This window comes from Diaphorina citri, unplaced genomic scaffold (genome assembly GCF_000475195.1).
Source record: "Diaphorina citri unplaced genomic scaffold, Diaci psyllid genome assembly version 1.1 scaffold343, whole genome shotgun sequence".
Taxonomy (NCBI): Eukaryota; Metazoa; Arthropoda; class Insecta; order Hemiptera; family Psyllidae; genus Diaphorina; species Diaphorina citri.
Window position 1 is genome coordinate 204771 of NW_007377778.1, and position 20877 is coordinate 225647.

Consider the following 20877-nt stretch of genomic DNA (forward strand, 5'->3'; position numbering starts at 1 on the left):
TTGAAAATAAAGTTCAAGTTTTTTTTCGAGGTGTAAAAATTGGCAAGTCTCTCCAATAAAATACAAAGTAAAATCTGATAATGAGATAAATATGAATCAGTCGCAATACGCAATAGTACATCAGTTTTCAGTTCCTGACAGATTACTCAAGTAAAGCAACGGTGCTCTTGGTTGGTAACTAGACGGGCGACTGTCAAGAATACTTGTTGCTGGCTATTTCATTGTGCAATTTTAGCCTCGTGAGGACAATTCATAAATTCATATTAACATAATTTTATTATAAAGTAGTTGCTTGAAATCTCAGAAAAATCAAAGTAGAAAGGCCGCTGTGTTAATGGGTATGATAAAAAAAAAAAAAAGTAAAAAGAGGTTTGATAGAGGAAATTAAACTGCTAAGGTCCTATCGTCCCGAAATGGAAGAGATAAGAAGGATAGAATAAGAGAAAGCCAACCGTTCCGAGAACAAATTATAGGGATTAATAAAATAATAATAAGGAAAAGGGGTGACCCTCGTAGTTTACAGGTGGTATCATACAAGGCTCGCCCTGAAAGTCCTGGGTTCAAGTCTCGAACAGAGTTAAAATTTTCAGCCGCATAAGGTGAAGGCATATGGGTAATTTGAAGATAGGTACATTTTGTATGTGATCAGGGCCCTATACAGATTTCTAGCTATTAGGGGTGTGGGGGGGCCCAACAGCGACTTTTTGGAGGGTAGAGGGAACTGTGTGACTGCTAAGGTATTATAGTCCCGAAATCGATGATAGAAGAAAGACAGGAAAGGAGAGAGCCTGCCGTTCCGAGAAAGAATCTATTTTAGGATTAAATCCGCCCCGAGTGGGAATCGAACCCGCCACCTACCGCTTAAAGACTCGAAAGATCGTATGATAAGAAAAGAGTTGACTCGTTACAAAACTACCACCCTGAACGTTTAATTATTAATTTTGTTATTATATATTATGTACCTATTATTATTATACTTTATTTATTAAGATTGATTTTAAACAATTTATATACCTATGATAAATTTAAATTAATAAATTTTTAATATAAAATTAATAAAATACAAACATATACCTATGACTGAAATTTTCAGTTTTATTAGGTATTATTTTTTTTTGGGTCGACTCAAATATTTTGTTGGTCAACTTGCACTAAGAGTAGAAGCGCGCGAAATATTTAAAGAGTCAAAAAGTCAAAATACGATTGTGGAATGTGGATTTGTGTGTGATTTAGGTATTTTAATTAAATATTTAAATAATTTAAACTTTCTCCTAATTTCCTATTTCTATCCCAGTTCAAGTGGACCTGTGAACTTTTCCTGACAAGTTTTGCCCCGTCTCTGGGTCTTTCTGTTTTTTTGGTACTTGTGAAAATTCATTTTTCTCTGCACAACTTTACTTACCTACATTATATCTCAACTGCCCACAAGTGTTTTGATGTTTTTGGAAATCTATCCCAAGGATTTTGTAACTCATTGAAGATAACCCCTTGACAGGTAAGGAATAACTTCATGAGAAGAAACAAGATAGGAGCCTCAAGCCTCATTAAATCCTAGGTAGAACTAGTGTACTGTAGTAGGAATAATTTATACATGACAAGATTGTCACTTTTCTTTTTTTAACCGTAATTCTACTAAAGAGGTACCTGGGTACCTTTTTTGACTTTGAAAGCTTTTTAGAATAAGCTCTCGTTATTATTTTGAAGGTATGGTCAAAGCTCTGTTGAGGTCGCTTCTATTATTTATTAGCATGGTTCATGGGCGTAGCTAGCATCTGGTCAGGGGGGTGCAGCCGCGGTTTAAGGTAGTTACTCCTGCCATGTACTAGACTAGGGTCTAGGGTGGGGACTCTGTTGTGGAAACTGGAGATGTTCCCTGTTCCCTAGTTCTGTTCGTACTCGTACCGGCAAACCGGCATCCATCGGTAAGCTCTCCAACTCTCCATAACAAAAAATACGAAAATAAACAAATATTTAGTTTGTAATTTCGGACCTATTCTACATATGTTGTTGTGAAATGCCCGGTCAGACCTCCATGACCTTTCATTTGTTATCGGTCTATGGCTATTTCTATTTCATTGATTGATTATTCTGCTCCTATTAGTATTCAATATTAATTAATTCAGCTGCTATCACTATTCAAGTATTCATATTGATAACATGCATTTGTGCTTGTACAGAAACTCAAAGTGCCTTTCAACCCTCCTAATATCTAGGTACAAGGTCTTGTAATATTACGTATTTAACTGTCTATGAGATGACCATACGCCATACATAGATGTTTGATGGCCGGGTTCTTCCTCTGGCATACAAAAATCTAAAGGTGTTCCGTTCCTTGCTACATAGGACACCAGCATGCAATACCAATCCACTGCCCATAGTACAATCTACTGCTTTGCATGTTTCGGTCAGCCACTCCACACTTGACGGTTACATGACAAGATTGTCTTTTTTTTTTTTAACCGTAATTCTACTAAAGAGGTACCTGGGTACCTTTTTTGACTTTGAAAGCTTTTTAGAATAAGCTCTCGTTATTATTTTCGTATGAAATTTTCTGACATCTTCAATCAAGTGATTCTTCATCTAATCATATGATTTTTGAACCAAAAAGATGAGAGGGGTCCCGACAGGAGGCAATTTATAAAACGGTTCACCTGAATTTTACTGAAGAGGGTACCCGGGTACCTCGGTGACTTTGAGCGCCTTTTAGAATAAGTTCCCGTTAATATTTTCGTCTAATCATATGATTTTTGAACCAAAAAGATGAGAGGGGTCCCGACAGGAGGCAATTTATAAAACCGTTCACCTGAATTTTACTGAAGAGGGTACCCGGGTACCTCGGTGACTTTGAGCGCCTTTTAGAATAAGTTCCCGTTAATATTTTCGTCTGAAAATTTGACATTTTCAATTAAGTGATTCTTTGTCTAATCATATAATTTTTCAATCAAAATGTTGAGGGGGGTCCCGACAGGAGGCAGCAGTCTCCAGAATCACTTAAGGAGTTTACAGGTAGAACCAGGTAGGTACCCAGGTATCTATTAAGTGATTCTTTGTCTAATCATATAATTTTTCAATCAGAATGTTGAGGGGGGTCCCGACAGGAGGCAGCAGTCTCCAGAATCACTTAAGGAGTTTACAGGTAGAACCAGGTAGGTACCCAGGTATCTTATTATTTTCGTATGAAATTTTCTGACATCTTCAATCAAGTGATTCTTCATCTAATCAGTGGCGTAGCGTCCATATAAGGCGTGTATGGCGGCCATACACTCGAAATTTCACTCAAATACCCTTAAATATTGACTTTAAATAATTAATGTATTTTTATTAGATGAATAAAAATTATTATCACTTAAAATTGTTAAAAATCCCTTAAAATCCCTAAATTCATTTATTCCCAATATATCCCAGTCAGACCTGAAAAATCCCTGAAAAGGGATAAAAATCCCACTGCGTCGGGATAAGATACAGTAAGAACACTATGCAGGGCACCTTACACCGCTACATGTATGAAAGGGTATTACTTGCCCAACCACATCTATTTTGGTATGGAATTGGATGCGTGTTAATAGTGAGAATGTAGGACGCCTTAGAACAAAGAGCGTGTACGGACTATGATGCTCCTATGCTGAGATACTCTTTAGAATGTGTGAATGTGAAGCATGTTTTGAATGTCTGAATCGTTCGTTGATTTTTGTTCTCGTTGTCGCTTGAAAAGATAATATACTGCTATTTCGCCCGCTCCTCTCACTCGGAAGAGTGGCCGAGGTGTCAAGGCGCTCGACTCAAGACCCATAGGTATTAGGAGTGCTCGGGTTCAAATCCCCCCAAACGTTCTGTTTTTTTTCATCTTTTTTTTTTTTTTTTATTTTCTTCATTTTGGGGCTTTTTTAAAATCATTTTTTTTGAAATAGAGGAAGTCCACCTTGCAATAATTAGGGTAAACAACTTTAGAAAAGCCTCAAATGTCCTCAAGTTTTGTATCATTGTCTGATTTATTTTCATTAAAATTTTCCCAGAGATCAAAATGTAATGTTGGAACCCAATAGATGTTAAAGCCCAACTATGTAGGTAAGAGATAAAAATTGAGCAGAACCAGAGCATACCATACACTGTGAAGGATAAAAATAATAATAATAATGGGTGGGTAATTTAAATTAAATTACCTAATATGTATTTTAATATGGTAACAAAAATAATACCTTTTATTGTTTAAGTGTATAAAAAGAGTCAGGGGTCAGTAATTAAAATAGGCAAAGAGTTTGAATGGCAAGAAATAGGTAGATGCAAGGGTAGAAAATAAATTATTTGAGATTTTCTCTACCATTTAAATGCATTTTTTCTTATTTATTTATTTTTTTTTTTTTACATTATTTACAGAATTAAAATAAAGTAAGTAAGTATAAGGAATAGGCAATACAAAAGGAGACAGATAGAAATTATTGTGAACCATCAAGAGTGGCAATTTATTTGATAGGGGCACCATGTCTGTTTGGTAGACAATAGGCATCTTGGGTCAAAACTGACTTTAATTATTAAAGTCATTATATGTAGGTCTCTGTATACTTACAATTGTTTTATTTATTTTGATTTCAGCCTGATTGTGTGAACAGGACAGACAGTGAGTCATTTTCAGCTTTATTCTATGCTGTCATTCACAACCATGTAGATGTTGTAGAATTATTACTTGAAGCAAAAGCTGCTCCCAACATGATTGACATTCATGGCAGAACTGTACTGGAGATTGCCATATTAAAACAATACAATGACATTATTGAAATACTTCACCCAGGCTATCTACAGCAGCAAGATGAAGACATGATGGCTATGAATCAAACCAAGTCTAATCAAATTATCTATGACTATATCACATTGTTTAAAAATAATCTACCACACCCAAGTGCTATCAAATCCACTGGCTTCTATACAAATGTGATAGAAATGTTAAATGCTTGTGAACTCCTGGACTTCAGTTCAGATATTATTGAGAAACAAATGAGTCTGTTCCAATTTACCAATATTAATAGTGATACTTTGAAGGAACACAATATCCATCTAAACTATCAAAGAAATGAAATTTTAAATGCTATTAAAGTATTTCATCTTCACAAGTGGAAATTAGCTCGCAGTGTGATGAACAAAACAAACAAGAAGAAAATAAAATTGGATGAGTTGATCTACTACACCTACCTAATATGTGAACAAATGTATGTTGATTATAGTGCCTTGAATTATATAGAAAATCAAAAGTTCAAAATCAAAGATCTAGCAGAAAAGTGCAGTGACAATATGAATTATGCTAAAACCTTGATGAGATTGAGTGTTATCTTGAATAAATATGAAAGATATGTTGAGAATGTGATTTTAAAAGATAATTGTCTACATCCTGCTGGTTTTATTGAAGATATAAACAGTTCAAAGTCTCTAAAGTGGATAGTGGGTTGTGTTGTTCCTGCTTTAGGTTTTACAGTATTGTATGGTTACTTTAAGAAATAAAGCAATGCAACATAATTTCAATATGTATTACCTTAACTCTTGTCATCAAGTTGTCTTCTATTTTAGTTAGAATTAAATAATATTAAAAAGTTAGAACTTTCAAGGGTATACACAACACTTGGTAAACACAAATTAAAATCAATAGGGGAAAATGAAAAACTGTTTTTCATTTTCCCCTATTTATTATAATTAAATATTAAATCTCAATTGCAAGGATAGTGACCAGTAAAACTTTACTCTTATCCATTACCTTCTTTCTATTTACTTACCTACTGCTCCATTCACTTGATGACTAGTTCAACAAAGGCCAATGAAATATGTTGTTACTTAGAAAAGCCTGAAATGTCCTCAAGTTTTGTATCATTGTCTGATTTATTTTCATTAAAATTTTCCCAGAGTTCAAAATGTAATGTTGGAACCCAATAGATGTTAAAGCCTAACTATGTAGGTAATAGATAAAAATTGAGCAGAATCAGAGCATACCATACACTGTGAAGGATAAAAATAATAATAATGGGTGAGTAATTTAAATTAAATTACCTAATACGTAATTGAATATGGTAACAAAAATAATACCTTTTATTGTTTAAGTGTATAAAAAGAGTAAGGGGTCAGTAATTAAAATAGGCAAAGGTTTGAATGGCAAGAAATAGGTAGATGCAAGGGTAGAAAATAAATTATTTCAGATTTTCTCTACCATTTAAATGCATTTTTTTCTTCTTTTTTTTACATTATTTACAGAATTAAAATAAAGTAAGTATAAGGAATAGGCAATACAAAAGGAGACAGATAGAAATTATTGTGAACCATCAAGAGTGGCAATTTATTTGATAGGGGCATTTTTCAAGTTAACACAGGTTAATTTTTCATTTGAGGGTGTAAGGAGATTATTACCTTGCCATTGAGCAATACCTTCACTTGATGTTTTCAAATCTACTTGCAACTTTTCCCAGACTTTCTTCTTTGGGTTCAAAATTTCATCAGGAGCACCTGTTTCATAACCCTCCACAACAATTTTATCTCCTGCTTTACTACTGGGTGGCACAAACAGAGGTTCAACTTTCTTATTTCCCTCTTCCTCCACAGATGCACAAAGCACCATACCAGCAGACTCTATACCCCTCATTTTAGCTGGTTTCAAGTTACACAGTACAACTACTAACCGGTTAGCCATATCCCCTTCTTTCACATAATTTACAAGTCCACTTACAATGGTACGGGGATTTTCTTCTCCTAAATCAATTTTCTCTACATATAAAGCTTCAGCATCAGGATGTCTAGAGACTTCAACAATTTTACCAACTCGTATATCCAAACGATGGGGAGCAATGATGTCACTTTCAACGACTGGTTTCTTGGGTGGATATGCTTTAGAAGTCAAATCTTTTAATTCTTTACTCTCAAATTTCTTCCTGATAGGTTCAAGTAGACGATTAATGTAAAACTCAGCAGCTGCTTTCAGATCAGCTGGGTGCAATTCTTGTTTAGCAAAAACTTGTTCTAAACTTTGATAATCACTAAAATTCAGATTACCACCATTGTTTTCATCCCTAGTGATGACCAGATTTTCACCAGGTTTTAATAAGCTAAACACAACATGCTTAAGAAATGACAGAACACCATTGTCTTCTACATTGCCTGGTTCACAAAATGCTTTCTTCAACTTCTTCTTGACAAGTGCTGGTGCATCTAACAAATCTATTTTACTATCCTCTTCACTTGAAGACATTTTCCCACCTGCTAAGCCAGGGACCATGGGATTCATAAAGTGAATTCTCTTGGCATATCCCAATTGTGGCAAATATTTCTCGGCAAGTGTGAAGATTTTCCTTTGATCCACTCCACCAAACTGTGCATCAACTTTCAAATATTCTTCATCCAATGCTTGTAATCCAGGATACAAGAGTCCTGACAGAAGTGGATGCTCTACTTGCTTTACAACTTCAGCTCCTGCTTTCTTAGCATCATGCTCTGTAATGACAGAACTTAATCGGTACACATCAAGTGTATATTCCTTGGAAAGTTGATAGTCTGTTCCTTTGACAAATTTCAATTTAGATATGGGTACATCAATAGATTCTAACATAGCTTTAATGCTCTCTTCATAATATTTGGTCCGCAGTGCTAAGAGTTCCCATGGGGCTTTCATATTGTCAAGGTAAGCATGGAGGTCAGCAAACAATATTGTCACTTCACAACCAGCTCGCAGAAAATCAGCAATCTTGGACATGGGGACAAAATAAGCGATGTGAGGTCTACCAGTAGTGGCAGTTCCCCAATAGATTTTCAAATCTCTTTCCTTCAAAATTACATTCAATCTATCTTCTCCCAAGAATTCTTGCAGATTTCTAGTGATGAGCTGTTTCTTCTCATCAAAACTCAAACTGGGTGATGTCATGTTCAATGAATTCATTTGAGATTCTAACGTCATGCTGGATTGAGAAATTTATAAATTAAACAAAAGGATACTTCCTTACTTGTAGGTTCAGTCCTGATCCCAACAATTGAGGATGAAAGCACAAAGCTGGTATTAATTGGTTCAGAGTACCACAGTCTACAAGAGATACTTCCACTGCTCACAGTACCTATACCTGCTGCTTTCAGAATTCACTGGGGTGATCACAAGAAACACTCGATTGTGTCAAGCACTGGTGACAAGTAGCTTGATTTGACAATAAACTATTAAAAGAATAAAGGACTGAAGATAAAACACAGATCAATCTAATCCTTTCTACTTTTATCCTGGTACCTACGTAGGTACCTACCTATGTAGGTACCTGCCTATGTAGGTACCTGCCTATGTAGGTACCTATCTACCTACCTATCCTTTCTACTTTTATCCTGAACTTTCATTTTTTTTTTTCAAATTTTGCACAAAAAATAACTTGTTAACCTCAAAATACACGTGAGTTGTTTTGAGACCACTCACCACTCCTTCCAGCATGCATTTCTCTTCTTCAAAATTAAGCGCGGTGTGAGATAGTAGACCTTTTTAAGTATGTAACAAACATGGTAACACGAATTAACAAAAATGGTAAAAATTGATGTGGTAACATACTTGATCTTGGTAACAAGAAATAATTGTGATAAATTGGTAGCTTCAAACTATACCTAGTACCTATGTAACTTATTTTATGTAAAATGACTCATTATTGTTCTAATGGCTTACAAACAAATAAAATAATACTAATAAATACAAAATGTACACAAAATGACTATTTCAAATACTTCAGGTGTATTTCCCTTTCGGGAAACTTTCGGATTCCGAAGGCCCGCCATCTTGGATTTCTTATGGTTCAGTACAGGCGCCATTTCAGTTTCCGAAAGAGAACCGGTTCCGTTTCTGAAAGTTTCTCGAAAGGATAATACTTTTTTCTAAACCTAATTACCCTAAAGGTCGGGCCGTTAATCTGAGTTTAGACTGAGATTAATTTAAACTGATTTCTGTACCTACACAGTTGGAAAACAACCAATCAGTTTAACGGGGTTTTAAACTGAGATTGAGATCCTGACCATAAATAAGACTATAAAACGTATAACTAAGTTTCTAATATTACAGGTACCTAAGAATCCTAAGATTGATAAAAAAAAGTTTGGGACGGATTTTTTTTTTTCTCTCTCTTCTTAATGTGGGTAATGGTAACTCAAGGTACCTACTTCCTTGTTTATACTGCCAGCATAGGACCGAAAAGTTAATAATTAATCTACTTATCATTAGACATCAGTGTAAACAAGGTCTTATCATTAGACATTAAATTTATTTGCAGACAATAATTAATAGTCACATCCCATTTATTAACGAATAAAATAATATTAAACAAATAATTTACAATAAAACAGGTTTAAACAAAAATAACAAAATTAGAAAAAACCCATAATATCTAGTGTAAGTCCTCAAAGCGCGGGGCCCGTGGCAGTCTGCCATTCTGCCTTATGGGTAATCCGGCCCTGGAGAGGAGCTGTCCAAATGAGCAGCAACCATTGCTATTATAGGGTTGGGTTAAACACTGAAAGGAGCTTTCACAAATGAACAGTGGTTACACTATGAATCAACCAATCAACAGCCCATTTGTGGGCTAGGTGTGTATCAGTAACTCTTTTATCCTCAGTTTCGCAACTTGCTGTTTACTTATGTTGGATCACTCTAGCTAGTATCTTTCAATAAGTAAAAAATATGCTAAGACAGTGTGTCACTAATGAAATACTTATTGTCTTTTACTCTTTTATTTTTAGATGATTTCACATCCAATAAGTCTGAAATATTACATGAAACAAAGGAATTTCAAAATGCTTTTCTACAACCCCGTCAAGCATGGGTTGAGAACTTGGACACTACAGAAGAAAAACATTTTGGATTTGTCAACCTCCATCCAGATATTTTTGGTCTGGTTCCAAGATTAGATGTTATCACTATGAATATAGAATGGCAAAAGAAATACAAATGGGTTCGTTTTGATCACACCAAAGTAACCAATGAAGTTGAAAGGACAGGAAGAAAACCATGGCCACAAAAAGGTATTTTTTAGATACATATAATTTAGATTAGACTCTTGTTCTACTAATCACTCACTGTTTATAGTCCTCCAGACAGACAATGTTGGTGGGTGCTGTTCCTTTTTGATGTATGAAACCTCTAGTCGTAAATTTAAGCCTAATGAGAAGGCATGCTAATAGAGCCCTTACTCTAGGCTCTTTTTATCTTCAATCTATGTAATAGAAATAAAGAATAATGAACCTAGTTAGCTTGCGGCTATCTCGTAAGCGCTAAGTCGCGGATTCGATTTCCGCCTGGATAAGGTTCGTTCTCGTAAACAGATAAGGTTCGTTCTCGGAACGGCTGGCTTTCTCCTATCCTCTCCTCCTTCTTTCTTCGATTTCGGGAGTATAAGACCTTCGTTGTTACAGTTCTCTCTATCAAACCTCGTAAAAAAATGGGGTCGAAAGATACAAAACGATACAAATTCATCTACAAATAGCTACCTATAATAAAAGCTGTTCTATAGGTACTTATAGAAATTAGGACAGTTTTTTTTACCTACATAGCATCCTGACTCAATTAAAAATGGTGTGCACAGCCTGTTGCTACAAAAAGCGGTGACAATGCTAGATAAGTTACAGGTTACATATACGAGTATATCTATATGTAGAGTGTACTGTATATCTGTGAAACTGTTAATGAATACGGTAGTGGTATGTATTGTTTTAAAACCACCAGTGTTATCAGGGGTGAAAATCCGGACGGAAAAAAGGTCCTTCGACTGTTTTCCCCCCTTCAATATGAGTCTTTCATCGCCATATTTAGGAAATGAAACAACTACTACATTTGTCTGGCTGGGGGACGTTAAACAGGGAGTAGACCAGCTTAGTCTCGCTGGGGGACTATAAACAGAGAGTATAGCAGCCTGAATTTCCCTTGCTAAAGAAATAGCGAAGGTTGAGAGGGAAGGACATCCACTCGTAAAATTTGTAGCCAAAACCAAATGTCAGCCCAAAGCGATCACCCTGGTTAGGGCTGATTGAGAGGCTTGACGGAAAACGCCGACCCCGTCTGTACACGGGAAAAGGTGAAGAAAAAGAAGAAGAAGAAGAAGAAGAAGAAGAAGAAGAAGAAGAAGAAGAAGAAGAAGAAGAAGAAGAAGAAGAAATAACTGCTACATTGAACCCGTGTGGTCTGTGTCGTATCTTGCCCGTAATGGTCCATATCGTAGTAGGTATGTCCCTCATCAGGAATGCGGTAAGAGACACAATACCTCCCATTTAGCGGTGTTGGGTCAACACGAGAATGAGAACACCGAAAATTTACCCATTGAAATGAACCAGAACGTAACTTGTTGAAATATTTGTATATTTGTAATCTGGGGTGCACTTGGTATAATTGGGGGTGCACTTGATTGAAATTGGGGGTGAACTCAGAAGATGTTCGGCCCTGTCAGTATAGGTAATAATAATAAATTTCATACGAGTGTAACACAAGTAACCACATATACCTCCCACTCTCTTTCCCTTCCTCTTTCTCTCTCTCTTTTTATTTCCTCCATTTGTAATCACACAATATCATTTTGTTCACATGTTTTTGAGAGAGAGAGACAGAGAGAGAGAGAGAGAGCGAGAGAGAGAGAGAGAGAGAGAGAGAGAGAGAGAGAGAGAGAGAGACGAGAGAGAGAATTTCTTCTCTAGAGCTAGAGAAGAGAGAGAGAGAGAGAGGGAGAGAGAGAGAGAGAGAGAGACAACTGATAGAAAGACAAAGGTCGTGTTGACGAGAATTATTGTACCAGCATAATATAGGTACCTACTTAAAAAAGTGCCTTTTTGAGTGCCACACTCCCAAATGTATTAATTTGAAGTGGAGAAAAACAAGCAGGGTCCGTCCCTCCGGGAATTTTTTAGCCCGTTGTGATTAGAGAAAATCAGTACCTATGTACCTACTTAATTTGTTTCGTGCGCATTTCTTTCTGCTCCTCCGCAAGCGCGCTTGCATACTGGCGCTACCTAGTGAGGCAACTGCCTGAAGCCTGACGTCACACATCTTTGAATTTGAACTCTTTGAACGGAAAATGAAAATTGAATTTTCGACCTTTTACAGTTATTTTTTCGAAGTTTTGACCTCAGATTTGGATTTTTCACTACTTAATTTTTACGTAGAAATCGACCATTTATTAATAATTTTTACCCATTTGCAACTGCTCCATTGATATGTTTTAACTTGACCATTTTGCATTTGGTTTAGATGTTTGTTTGTTTGTTTGTTTATTTATTTGTTTGAATGTTCCGCTATAACTCCCGATTGCCTGGTCTTATTTTGATGAAATTTGGTACACATCTTCATTAAATCAAGACACGTCGATCCTTGAAATTTGGGGCCCCAAAGTTGAACGGGGCCCCCGTTACGATCTTCAAATACATTACGATCCCCCAATACAGTTGCCACATTTCAATACATATTCATATGCGTGGGAATAAATCTATTGTCCTGTTTCAAAGGTTTAAAATCAACCAAAGGAAATCTTTTGTTTCGTTTAAAGTTTAAAAGGTTCAAAATCAACCATTCTTTAATTTTATTCTTTAGAGTGATTGACAGGTTTTATAATTGGTGATTCTCATGATTTTTTTTTATTATCTCAGAAAAAACTATAAAAATTAAAAAAAATGTTGAGACTAAAACGAAGAAAATGCGTTCACTAGATCGTGAGATACAGCTCTCGGAACATGAGAGTCTCAAGCACGCCGATATCATACCTAGCGACAACACTGTACTCCCGTGATGACGTCATCTACCAATATCGTACGACGCGCTGTGAGCTTATTACCATAGGGATTTGGGTTAGGGTTAGGGGCTCAAATAGATCGAATAGGTACCTACCTATCTACGCATTTTGTTATCACTATTTTTCAATAGGTATCAGCTTAGGTACTTATACCTATTTTCAAATTTAGATATTTTCATTCCATTTTATTATCATGCACTTATTCAAGTAGTTACTTCTTCGTACATGTACATTTTTTTAAGGGGTTTGACAGAGGGAACTGTAACTGCTATGGTCTTATCGTCCCGAAACCGAAGAGAGAAGGAAGACAGGATAGCAGAAACCCAGCCGTTCCGAGAACGAACATTATCCCATCAGGATAAAAGCCGCCCTGGGCGGGAATCGAACCCGCGGCCTAGCGCTTACAAGACAGACGCACTACCAACTAAGCTAAGTAGGCTAAGATGTTTGATAGAGGGAACTGTAACTGCTAAGGTCTTATCGTTCTGAAAGCGAAGAGAGAAGGGAAATGGCCAGCTTTCTCGTATCCTGTCCTCCTATCGTTCATGCACAAAAAGCCCACTCTGAGGTTATTAGGTGTAGGAACAAACAGCCCTAAAGGATGGGTTACTCGTTACTCTTATACAAATCTCCAACTTACCCTCCAGGACCGGCCAGCCTCCAAGTTGCTTCAGAATGGATTTCATATGGTCCAACCCTTGCAGCTCAATCTGGGTCTCATTCATGCAAACCTTGTAAAAATTCTTAGCTAGTCGGAAAGGTTTGATGTCGGAGTCTTTTGTGCGTTTCAAAATTCGAAAATTTCAAACGAAGATTTCTCATCTTAGGAAGCCTCAAATGAAATTTTAAGCATTTCTATTGAGATCAGCGTGTTTCGAACTTCCTTTATCAGCGAAGAAAAAAAAAGTGGTTGAGCCCCATTCTCAAATTATATTGAGGATAAAATTCCATACCTCGGCTGGGATTGAAGCCACGCCCTCCTGTTAACCAGTCGAGCGCCTTGACCTCTACACCACCACAGGATACTCAGAAAAACAGCCAAATTAGCAGATACAAAACGCAACAACCAAAGAAAACGATGTGATCAGATTAGCAAGAGCCAGAAGAATTTCTTTTTTCATGGTTGGTTACGTCCCACGCAATGTTGCCAAGCGTCCCTACGCTTTAAAAATTTGAATCTCATTATTTTTCCCGCGCACACTTTGGGGACGAATTTCTCAGAGAAGAAATACTTTTTTAAAAAAAAATCTTTTCGGATTATTTATTATTTTTGACGATCTTTACGAAAAAAATACATTTGGACAGTTATATTTTTCATGAGAATCATCAATTGTGTTACCTCTTTTTTTTTTAGATATACATAGGTACCTACATAAGACGTGTAGATAGTTTTATTTCTGTTTTGATACATAATTATGTATTACGTAGGGTTGCCCATTCATACGTAGATCAAGACACGTCGATCCTTGAAATTTGGGGCCCCAAAGTTGAACGGGGCCCCCGTTACGATCTTCAAATACATTACGATCCCCCAATACTGTTGCCATGCATATCAATACATATTCATATGCGTGGGAATAAATCTATTGTTCTGTTTCAAAGGTTCAAAATCAACCAAAGGAAATCTTTTGTTTCGTTTAAAAGGTTCAAAATCAACCATTCTTTAATTTTATTCTTGACAAGTTTTATAATTGTGTCACCTCTTTTTTTTAGATATACATATGTAGGTACCTACAGAAGACGTGTAGATAGTTTTATTTCTGTTTTGATACATAATTATGTATTACGTAGGGTTGCCCATTCATACGTAGGATTACCCAGAAGACATTTTTTCAAAGCAGGACATTTTTCTAAATCGTAAATTTGTCCAAAATTCAAATAGGTACCAAGTTAAACAACAATTGTCGGATATGAAAGGACATTATTGTAAAAGTCTCAGCTTAGGCAAAAGAATCTGAGTAAGGTTTACAGTTCACAGAACCACTAGTAATAATAATAAACAAATAGTTGATCCACAATACAGTCCATTTTTGTGTGAATAAGAGACCTAAAGAATAATATGAATGTCCATTGTTCTAGGTCTGACATCAACCCTGAGTATCAAGCTCATGCAAGATGATCTTCATATTGTCAAAGATCTTGTCCTACCAGTGGATGATCCGAAATATCTGGAGAACCTGGTTGAGGAGAGATGCTGGGGACCGTCTGTCTTGTTTGTGGATAATACAGACTACATGGAACGGAATATCTCTATTGTCACCGATCAGATCAAACACTACAACATTATGCCTGCTTATGGTGAGAATAAGTTAGTGAACTATAGTAACAATAGAGGTCTCATCCTCCCCAACTCGAAGAATAGAAGAAAGAGAGCCATTCCAAACTTCATCTGTTCAAGATAAAGTCCTAAATATAAATTTCGACTAGGACGGAAATCGAACCCGCGATTTATAGCGTTTAGACCTTCTAAAATCTAACTAGGTTGGCTGAATAGTTTTTTTTTAGACTTAATATTGCTTGGTTGTTCTTGAAAGAGCTTTCATAACCAAACAATTAAGTTTTTAATCAAAATAAATTTATATGATTCCATGTAAATACAAGGGAATAGACATAGGGGAAGAAGAAGATGACATCAGTAGGTATTGAGAGTAGTCAGTACAAGAAAAAAAATCCGGAAAAACCCTAAATTACGACTAAACATAACTAATTTGGTATCAAAAGTTGCGGAAAAATCAGGTCTATCCAGGAAAAGAAGTCTACGGCCCCTCAGACGAACTTTATCCTAAACAGATAAGGTTTGGTCTCAGAACGGCTGGCTTTCTTATATCCTGCCCTCCTTCTCTCTTTGATTTCAGGAAGATAAGACCTCCGATGTTACAATTCCCTCTATCAAAACTCTCTCTCTCTCTTATTATTATTTTTAAGTCCAAAATTGGACGTGTATAAAAAAATAATAAAAATTAAAATAATAATAATAGTAATAAAAAAATAAAATAAAATCGTCTCTCACCAGCAAAGCGCGTATTTAAGGCCAAAAAAGCAAATACAACATGTCAAAAATTTAAAACTACAAGTACCTTATTTCAAAATATGACTTCAAAACTTGAATTTCCCGCAATACTAATGATATCAAATCAAAATACAATCACTATACATACTAAGAAACCTTACAAACCTAATTTAAAGGTTAAGAGAGGAATAATAAAGTCTCCTAGACAAATTCAAAGTTTACATATCAAATTAAAGTATTGAGCACTTTACCCCCCAAAAAATACCTTAGCGTTTAGAAGATAGAAGACAAGCATGTTACCTTCTAAAATCTAACTAGGTTGGCTGAATAGTTTTTTTTTTAGACTTAATATTGCTTGGTTGTTCTTGAAAGAGCTTTCATAACCAAACAATTAAGTTTTTAATCAAAATAAATTTATATTTGGTTAACCTTTAAGCCAGTAAAAAATGTGTCAAATGTACCGAAAATCACGTTACACTTGCATGTAGGTATGTGTGGTTTAATATTATTTCTTTTTGTGCTCCGCAATCATTCTCAAATGGATTATCTGATTAAGATTAAATTTGGCAAACATGTTTAACACAAAAAGGAAATTTGCTCATTAGAATTTGTATACGATTGCGCCTTTAAGATTCCTTTTTCAAGTTTACTGAACGGCTAAATGTTGTATCTATTTCTCAGGTCTGAATGTGTACAGTATGCTGAAACACGATACCCTAGTTATTACTGTGGATGCTCTCAAACAAATAGAAGATAAACTACTCCTGGCGCTCAACAGATCCGACAACGAGAGATTTACTTCCAGATTTGTAATAGATACTGTGTAACCTGTAAACACCAAACATCGACATGAGCCTGACTAAATAATAGCCATTTTAAAAAAAGGCAAAGTAGTATTAAAAATGTTATGGTCATGTGTGGGTCAGCCTAGAGCCAAAGAGTTGACATACGGTTTCATATGTAGGTATCAAGTGTGATTGCAAGTTATGTGTTAAGCTCACCATGAATAATAAGAACTTCATGCAGACTGGTCATGTGTGGGTCAGCCTAGAGCTAAACAGTTGACATACGGTTTCATATGTAGGTATCAAGTGTGATTGCAAGTTATGTGTTAAGCTCACCATGAATAATAAGAACTTCATGCAGAAATGAAAAATAATAAAACAGAATTTTTTATGCTTTCTAACATTTTTGTAACTTTTATTTTCTGATATTACATATTATTGTTTTATTTTATTTTATTTTATAGAATTACAGAATAGGTCTAGTGCAGGCAGGTACTTGTTTTCCTTTTGTTTGTTATCTTCGAGGGGAAATGTTTTATCTATGTTTGCTGTTTAAAAGAGTTCATTGACACATGTAGTTCCTCCTCTACAAACTCTCTATGTGTAATAGAGTCCACTGTCCAGCCTCTGGTAGTCTGGTACTATGCCCCCATTCTCAATATTTCCGAATTCCGTACAACATAGGTCATCGTACCGAGACTAAATGTGAAAAACAAGCTCAAGTAAGCTACCAGAGCAAGAATGCAATATTTGAACACCATGTTACTATCAAGAAATTAAACACTTTCTCTTCCGACAACTAAACTTTGGTTTTTTATCAGCTTTTGAAACACTCTTTGAAAATAACTACCTTAGAGACATCTATAATACCGTTTTTTTTTTTTACATTGCGAGAAATTGTCGTTTGCAGTTATGTAGTATAGTTTTAGAGACAATGTTTGTTATCAATTTTACACTCTGCTTTGTCTAAGACGTGACGCTCAGTATGGCACAATAATATTTACTGACTAGATGTAGTTAAGAATTTGATAATATTATTGTTAAAGTACATATTCCTTTATCAGATTATATTTTATCAAACCCAAGAAGTTGAATATGCAATAGGTACTCAAAGTGGGTTCATTCATACTCTCAGTTGGCAGCTCAATAACGATATCGTACCTAAGTAATAGGTATGTAGGTACCTATTATTATTATTTAACTTCCTTTGATAGGAAACATGGCTGAATTGTGGGATGCGATTCTACTCGCACTAAAAAAAAAGATCTCTGTCATTTATCACGCTTCTAAATTTGGCAAAGCCAGCCTAGCCCTAGTTAGCTTGGTAGTGCGTCTGCCTTTTGTAAGTGCCAGCAGGTTCGATTCCCGCCCGGGGTCGCGGGTTCGATTCCCGCCCGGGGCGGATTTTATCCTGAACTGATAATGTTCGTTCTCGGAACGGCTGTCTTCTTTCTCTCTTCGATTTCGGGAAGATAAGACCTTAGCAGTTACAGTTCCCTCTATCAAACCTCTTAAAATAGAAAGTAAAAAAAAAAAATGGCTTTAACAGCATTTTAGTAGAAGCAGTAGCCGGGGCTTATCAAATAGTAAAGATATTCTTTGATAAGCCCCGTCCGCAGGCGAGATTTCAAAACCCAACTCACTTGTGAATGGGGAGCTCATTTGTCAGGGAATTTTCGTCTCGCGTGGGATTTTCATTTGACTGTGTTAACAATAACAGTTATAATTATTTTTTAGTGTTACCTACCCAAGTTGCTTAACTAAATCTCTACCTATCTGCCGTGGTTAGTTGTCCGCTTATCTGCAGGTGTTTTAGCTGTAGATATTTGAACATACTCACAACATTCTATATAGCTATCTACTTATTTTTGTTTCATTACTTTTTTGCCACAAGTGTAGGTATTGTTTTAATTAATACATATGGTAATGTAAGTACCTTTATACCTATAACATATAAGTTTATAAGTACTTATGTACTTCTTAGGTATTTACTTGCAGGAGGCGAGATTTCAAAACCCAACTCACTTGTGAATGGGGAGCTGATTTGTCAGGGAATTTTCGTCTCGCGTGGGATTTTCATTTGACTTTGGGGGGAAACGGGAAATTTTCTATCATTTCAATCATTTGTGAGGTTATGAAAACTTGGAAAGTTAAATAAGTTTCCGATCCAAAGTTGAAGTTACAAAAGATTTTCCAAGTTGAGATTTTCCAACATCTCATTTCTCATTTTAGAATAATGACTGAATGTTGTAACTATTTCTCAGGTCTGAATGTGTACAGTATGCTGAAACACGATACCCTAGTTATTACTGTGGATGCTCTCAAACAAATAGAAGATAAAGGATATGAAAGGACATTATTGTTAAAGTCTCAGCTTAGACAAAAGAATCTGAGTGAGGTTTACAGTTCACAGAACCACTAGTAATAATAATAAACAAATAGTTGATCCACAATACAGTCCATTTTGGTGTGAATAAGAGACATAAAGAATAATATGAATGTCCATTGTTCTAGGTCTGACATCAACCCTGAGTATCAAGCTTATGCAAGATGATCTTCATATTGTCAAAGATCTTGTCCTACCAGTGGATGATCCGAAATATCTGGAGAACCTGGTTGAGGAGAGATGCTCCCAGGTATCTCTTTCCGCAAGATTAGGAATAAGGGATCTTCAGTATGATGACAGTTAAAGGATATCACTATAGAAGTGATGGTTTTGAAACACCCCCCCTTATATTTTTAAATTATGATTTGTTCCAGATCAACCATGAGTGTCATCATCAGACCAGAGTACAGTTCTGATGAGTATAGTGACTTGGATGAATATGATTTTGATTATATTCCATGTAAAAAATCAAATTACTCATCCACCCCTGCTCAGAAAGATTACAAATCTCAACTGTATGATTTAACTCTCTATGGAACATATGAAGAGTTTGTGAATCTCTTGCAAAACAATTCAAATAAATTTGATTTTGACTACGATGGTTGGACATTATTAATGACTGCTGCATCACATGGACAATATGAGAAGATGAAATATTTGTTAGAACTTGGTGCTGATCCTAACTATAATTACAACATGTTTACTGCATTGATAGCTGTGTGTGACAGTAGTAAATCTGAGGAAGATCTGTACAAATGTATTCAAGTATTGGAGAAATTTAACCCAAATTTCAATGTGGAAGATAGACATGGTGTTACACCACTCATGTATGCAAGTAAACATGGGTATATGAAAATTGTTAAATATTTGCTAGAGAAGTGTGTAAGTATTTCATTACCTTTTTAGTTACACCCAAACACCACCCACCTCTTTGAGAATCAGTTGTATTTTTTTTTTTTTTTCTAAGAGGTCTACTTTTATCCGGAACTTTCATTTTTTTTTTTTTTCAAATTTTGCACAAAAAATGTTAACCTCAAAATACACGTGAGTTGTTTTGAGACCACTCACCACTCCTTCCAGCATGCATTTCTCTTCTTCAAAATTAAGCGCGGTAATTTTCAAATTTAAGAAAAAGCAAAGTTAAGAAAATATAAAAAACTGTGGGTGATTCAAAAAATCAAGTAATTAAAATAATTAAATAGCTCGTTAAATTAAACGTAACAAACTGTGGGTGAGAAGTGAAAATGAAAACCATAAACCGAACTGTGGGTGATTGAGCTAAAAATCAAGTAATTAAAATAATTAAATAGCTCGTTAAATTAAACGTAACAAACTGTGGGTGAGAAGTGAAAATGAAAACCATAAACCATTCCTTTTCCTTTTATTAACTTCAGTGATAAGCTGTGATATTCAATTCCCAGCCTGACATAAATCAAAGGGTGAATATTTTACAGTAAAAATCACATTGATCCTAGATCCTAGAAGAGGTAATTGTATCTGTTCATAAGAAATCAAAATGAATATCACCATGTTGAGATTGGGGGTTGTTAACTCCCTAAAACAATAAATCAAAGGGTGAATATTTTACAGTAAAAATCACATTGATCCTAGAAGAGGTAATTGTATCTGCTCATAAGAAATCAAAATGAATATCACCATGTTGAGATTGGGGGTTGTTAACTCCCTAAAACTCAGGCACCAATGTACCATACAGCCCATCTTCACATATTATTCCACCCAAGTACTACCTGGTAAGTATAGGAAATGATGGTACTACCTCGGAAGCCATGATAATGAAAAATTGCCACAGAGAGGAGCAGGGCCGGATTAGCCCCCCGCGGGGCCCGGGGCAGTTTCAAAGGCACGGGGCCCCCAGGACCTACCCCCCTCCCTACTAGAAAACACTTCTATACCTACCTAATTCATTTGTATCAATCATTA

General features: G+C 35.7%; 4 protein-coding genes across 4 annotated transcripts; 3 read left to right on the forward strand and 1 right to left on the reverse strand.

Annotated features, from left to right (window-relative positions):
* Window positions 1–1199: 1199 nt before the first annotated feature.
* Window positions 1200–19853, forward strand: LOC103507817 (ankyrin repeat, SAM and basic leucine zipper domain-containing protein 1-like). Its single transcript, XM_008472336.3, has 2 exons — window positions 1200–1495; window positions 19311–19853. Exon 2 carries the CDS (start codon window positions 19318–19320, stop codon window positions 19840–19842), a length of 525 nt encoding a protein of 174 aa, XP_008470558.3. The 5' UTR covers window positions 1200–1495; window positions 19311–19317; the 3' UTR covers window positions 19843–19853.
* LOC113466843 lies at window positions 3476–5842 on the forward strand. Its single transcript, XM_026822586.1, has 2 exons — window positions 3476–3511; window positions 4591–5842. The coding sequence occupies exons 1-2, from the start codon at window positions 3476–3478 to the stop codon at window positions 5488–5490; spliced, it is 936 nt and encodes a 311-aa protein (XP_026678387.1). The 3' UTR covers window positions 5491–5842.
* LOC103507806 (tyrosine--tRNA ligase, cytoplasmic) lies at window positions 4132–8229 on the reverse strand. Its single transcript, XM_026822596.1, has 2 exons — window positions 6298–8229; window positions 4132–4444 (listed from the first exon to the last, which is right to left on the reverse strand). Exon 1 carries the CDS (start codon window positions 7919–7921, stop codon window positions 6314–6316), a length of 1608 nt encoding a protein of 535 aa, XP_026678397.1. The 5' UTR covers window positions 7922–8229; the 3' UTR covers window positions 4132–4444; window positions 6298–6313.
* Window positions 14804–16792, forward strand: LOC103507815 (39S ribosomal protein L4, mitochondrial). The gene is made up of 2 exons (XM_026822597.1): window positions 14804–15053; window positions 16447–16792. The coding sequence occupies exons 1-2, from the start codon at window positions 14819–14821 to the stop codon at window positions 16590–16592; spliced, it is 381 nt and encodes a 126-aa protein (XP_026678398.1). The 5' UTR covers window positions 14804–14818; the 3' UTR covers window positions 16593–16792.
* Window positions 19854–20877: the final 1024 nt, after the last annotated feature.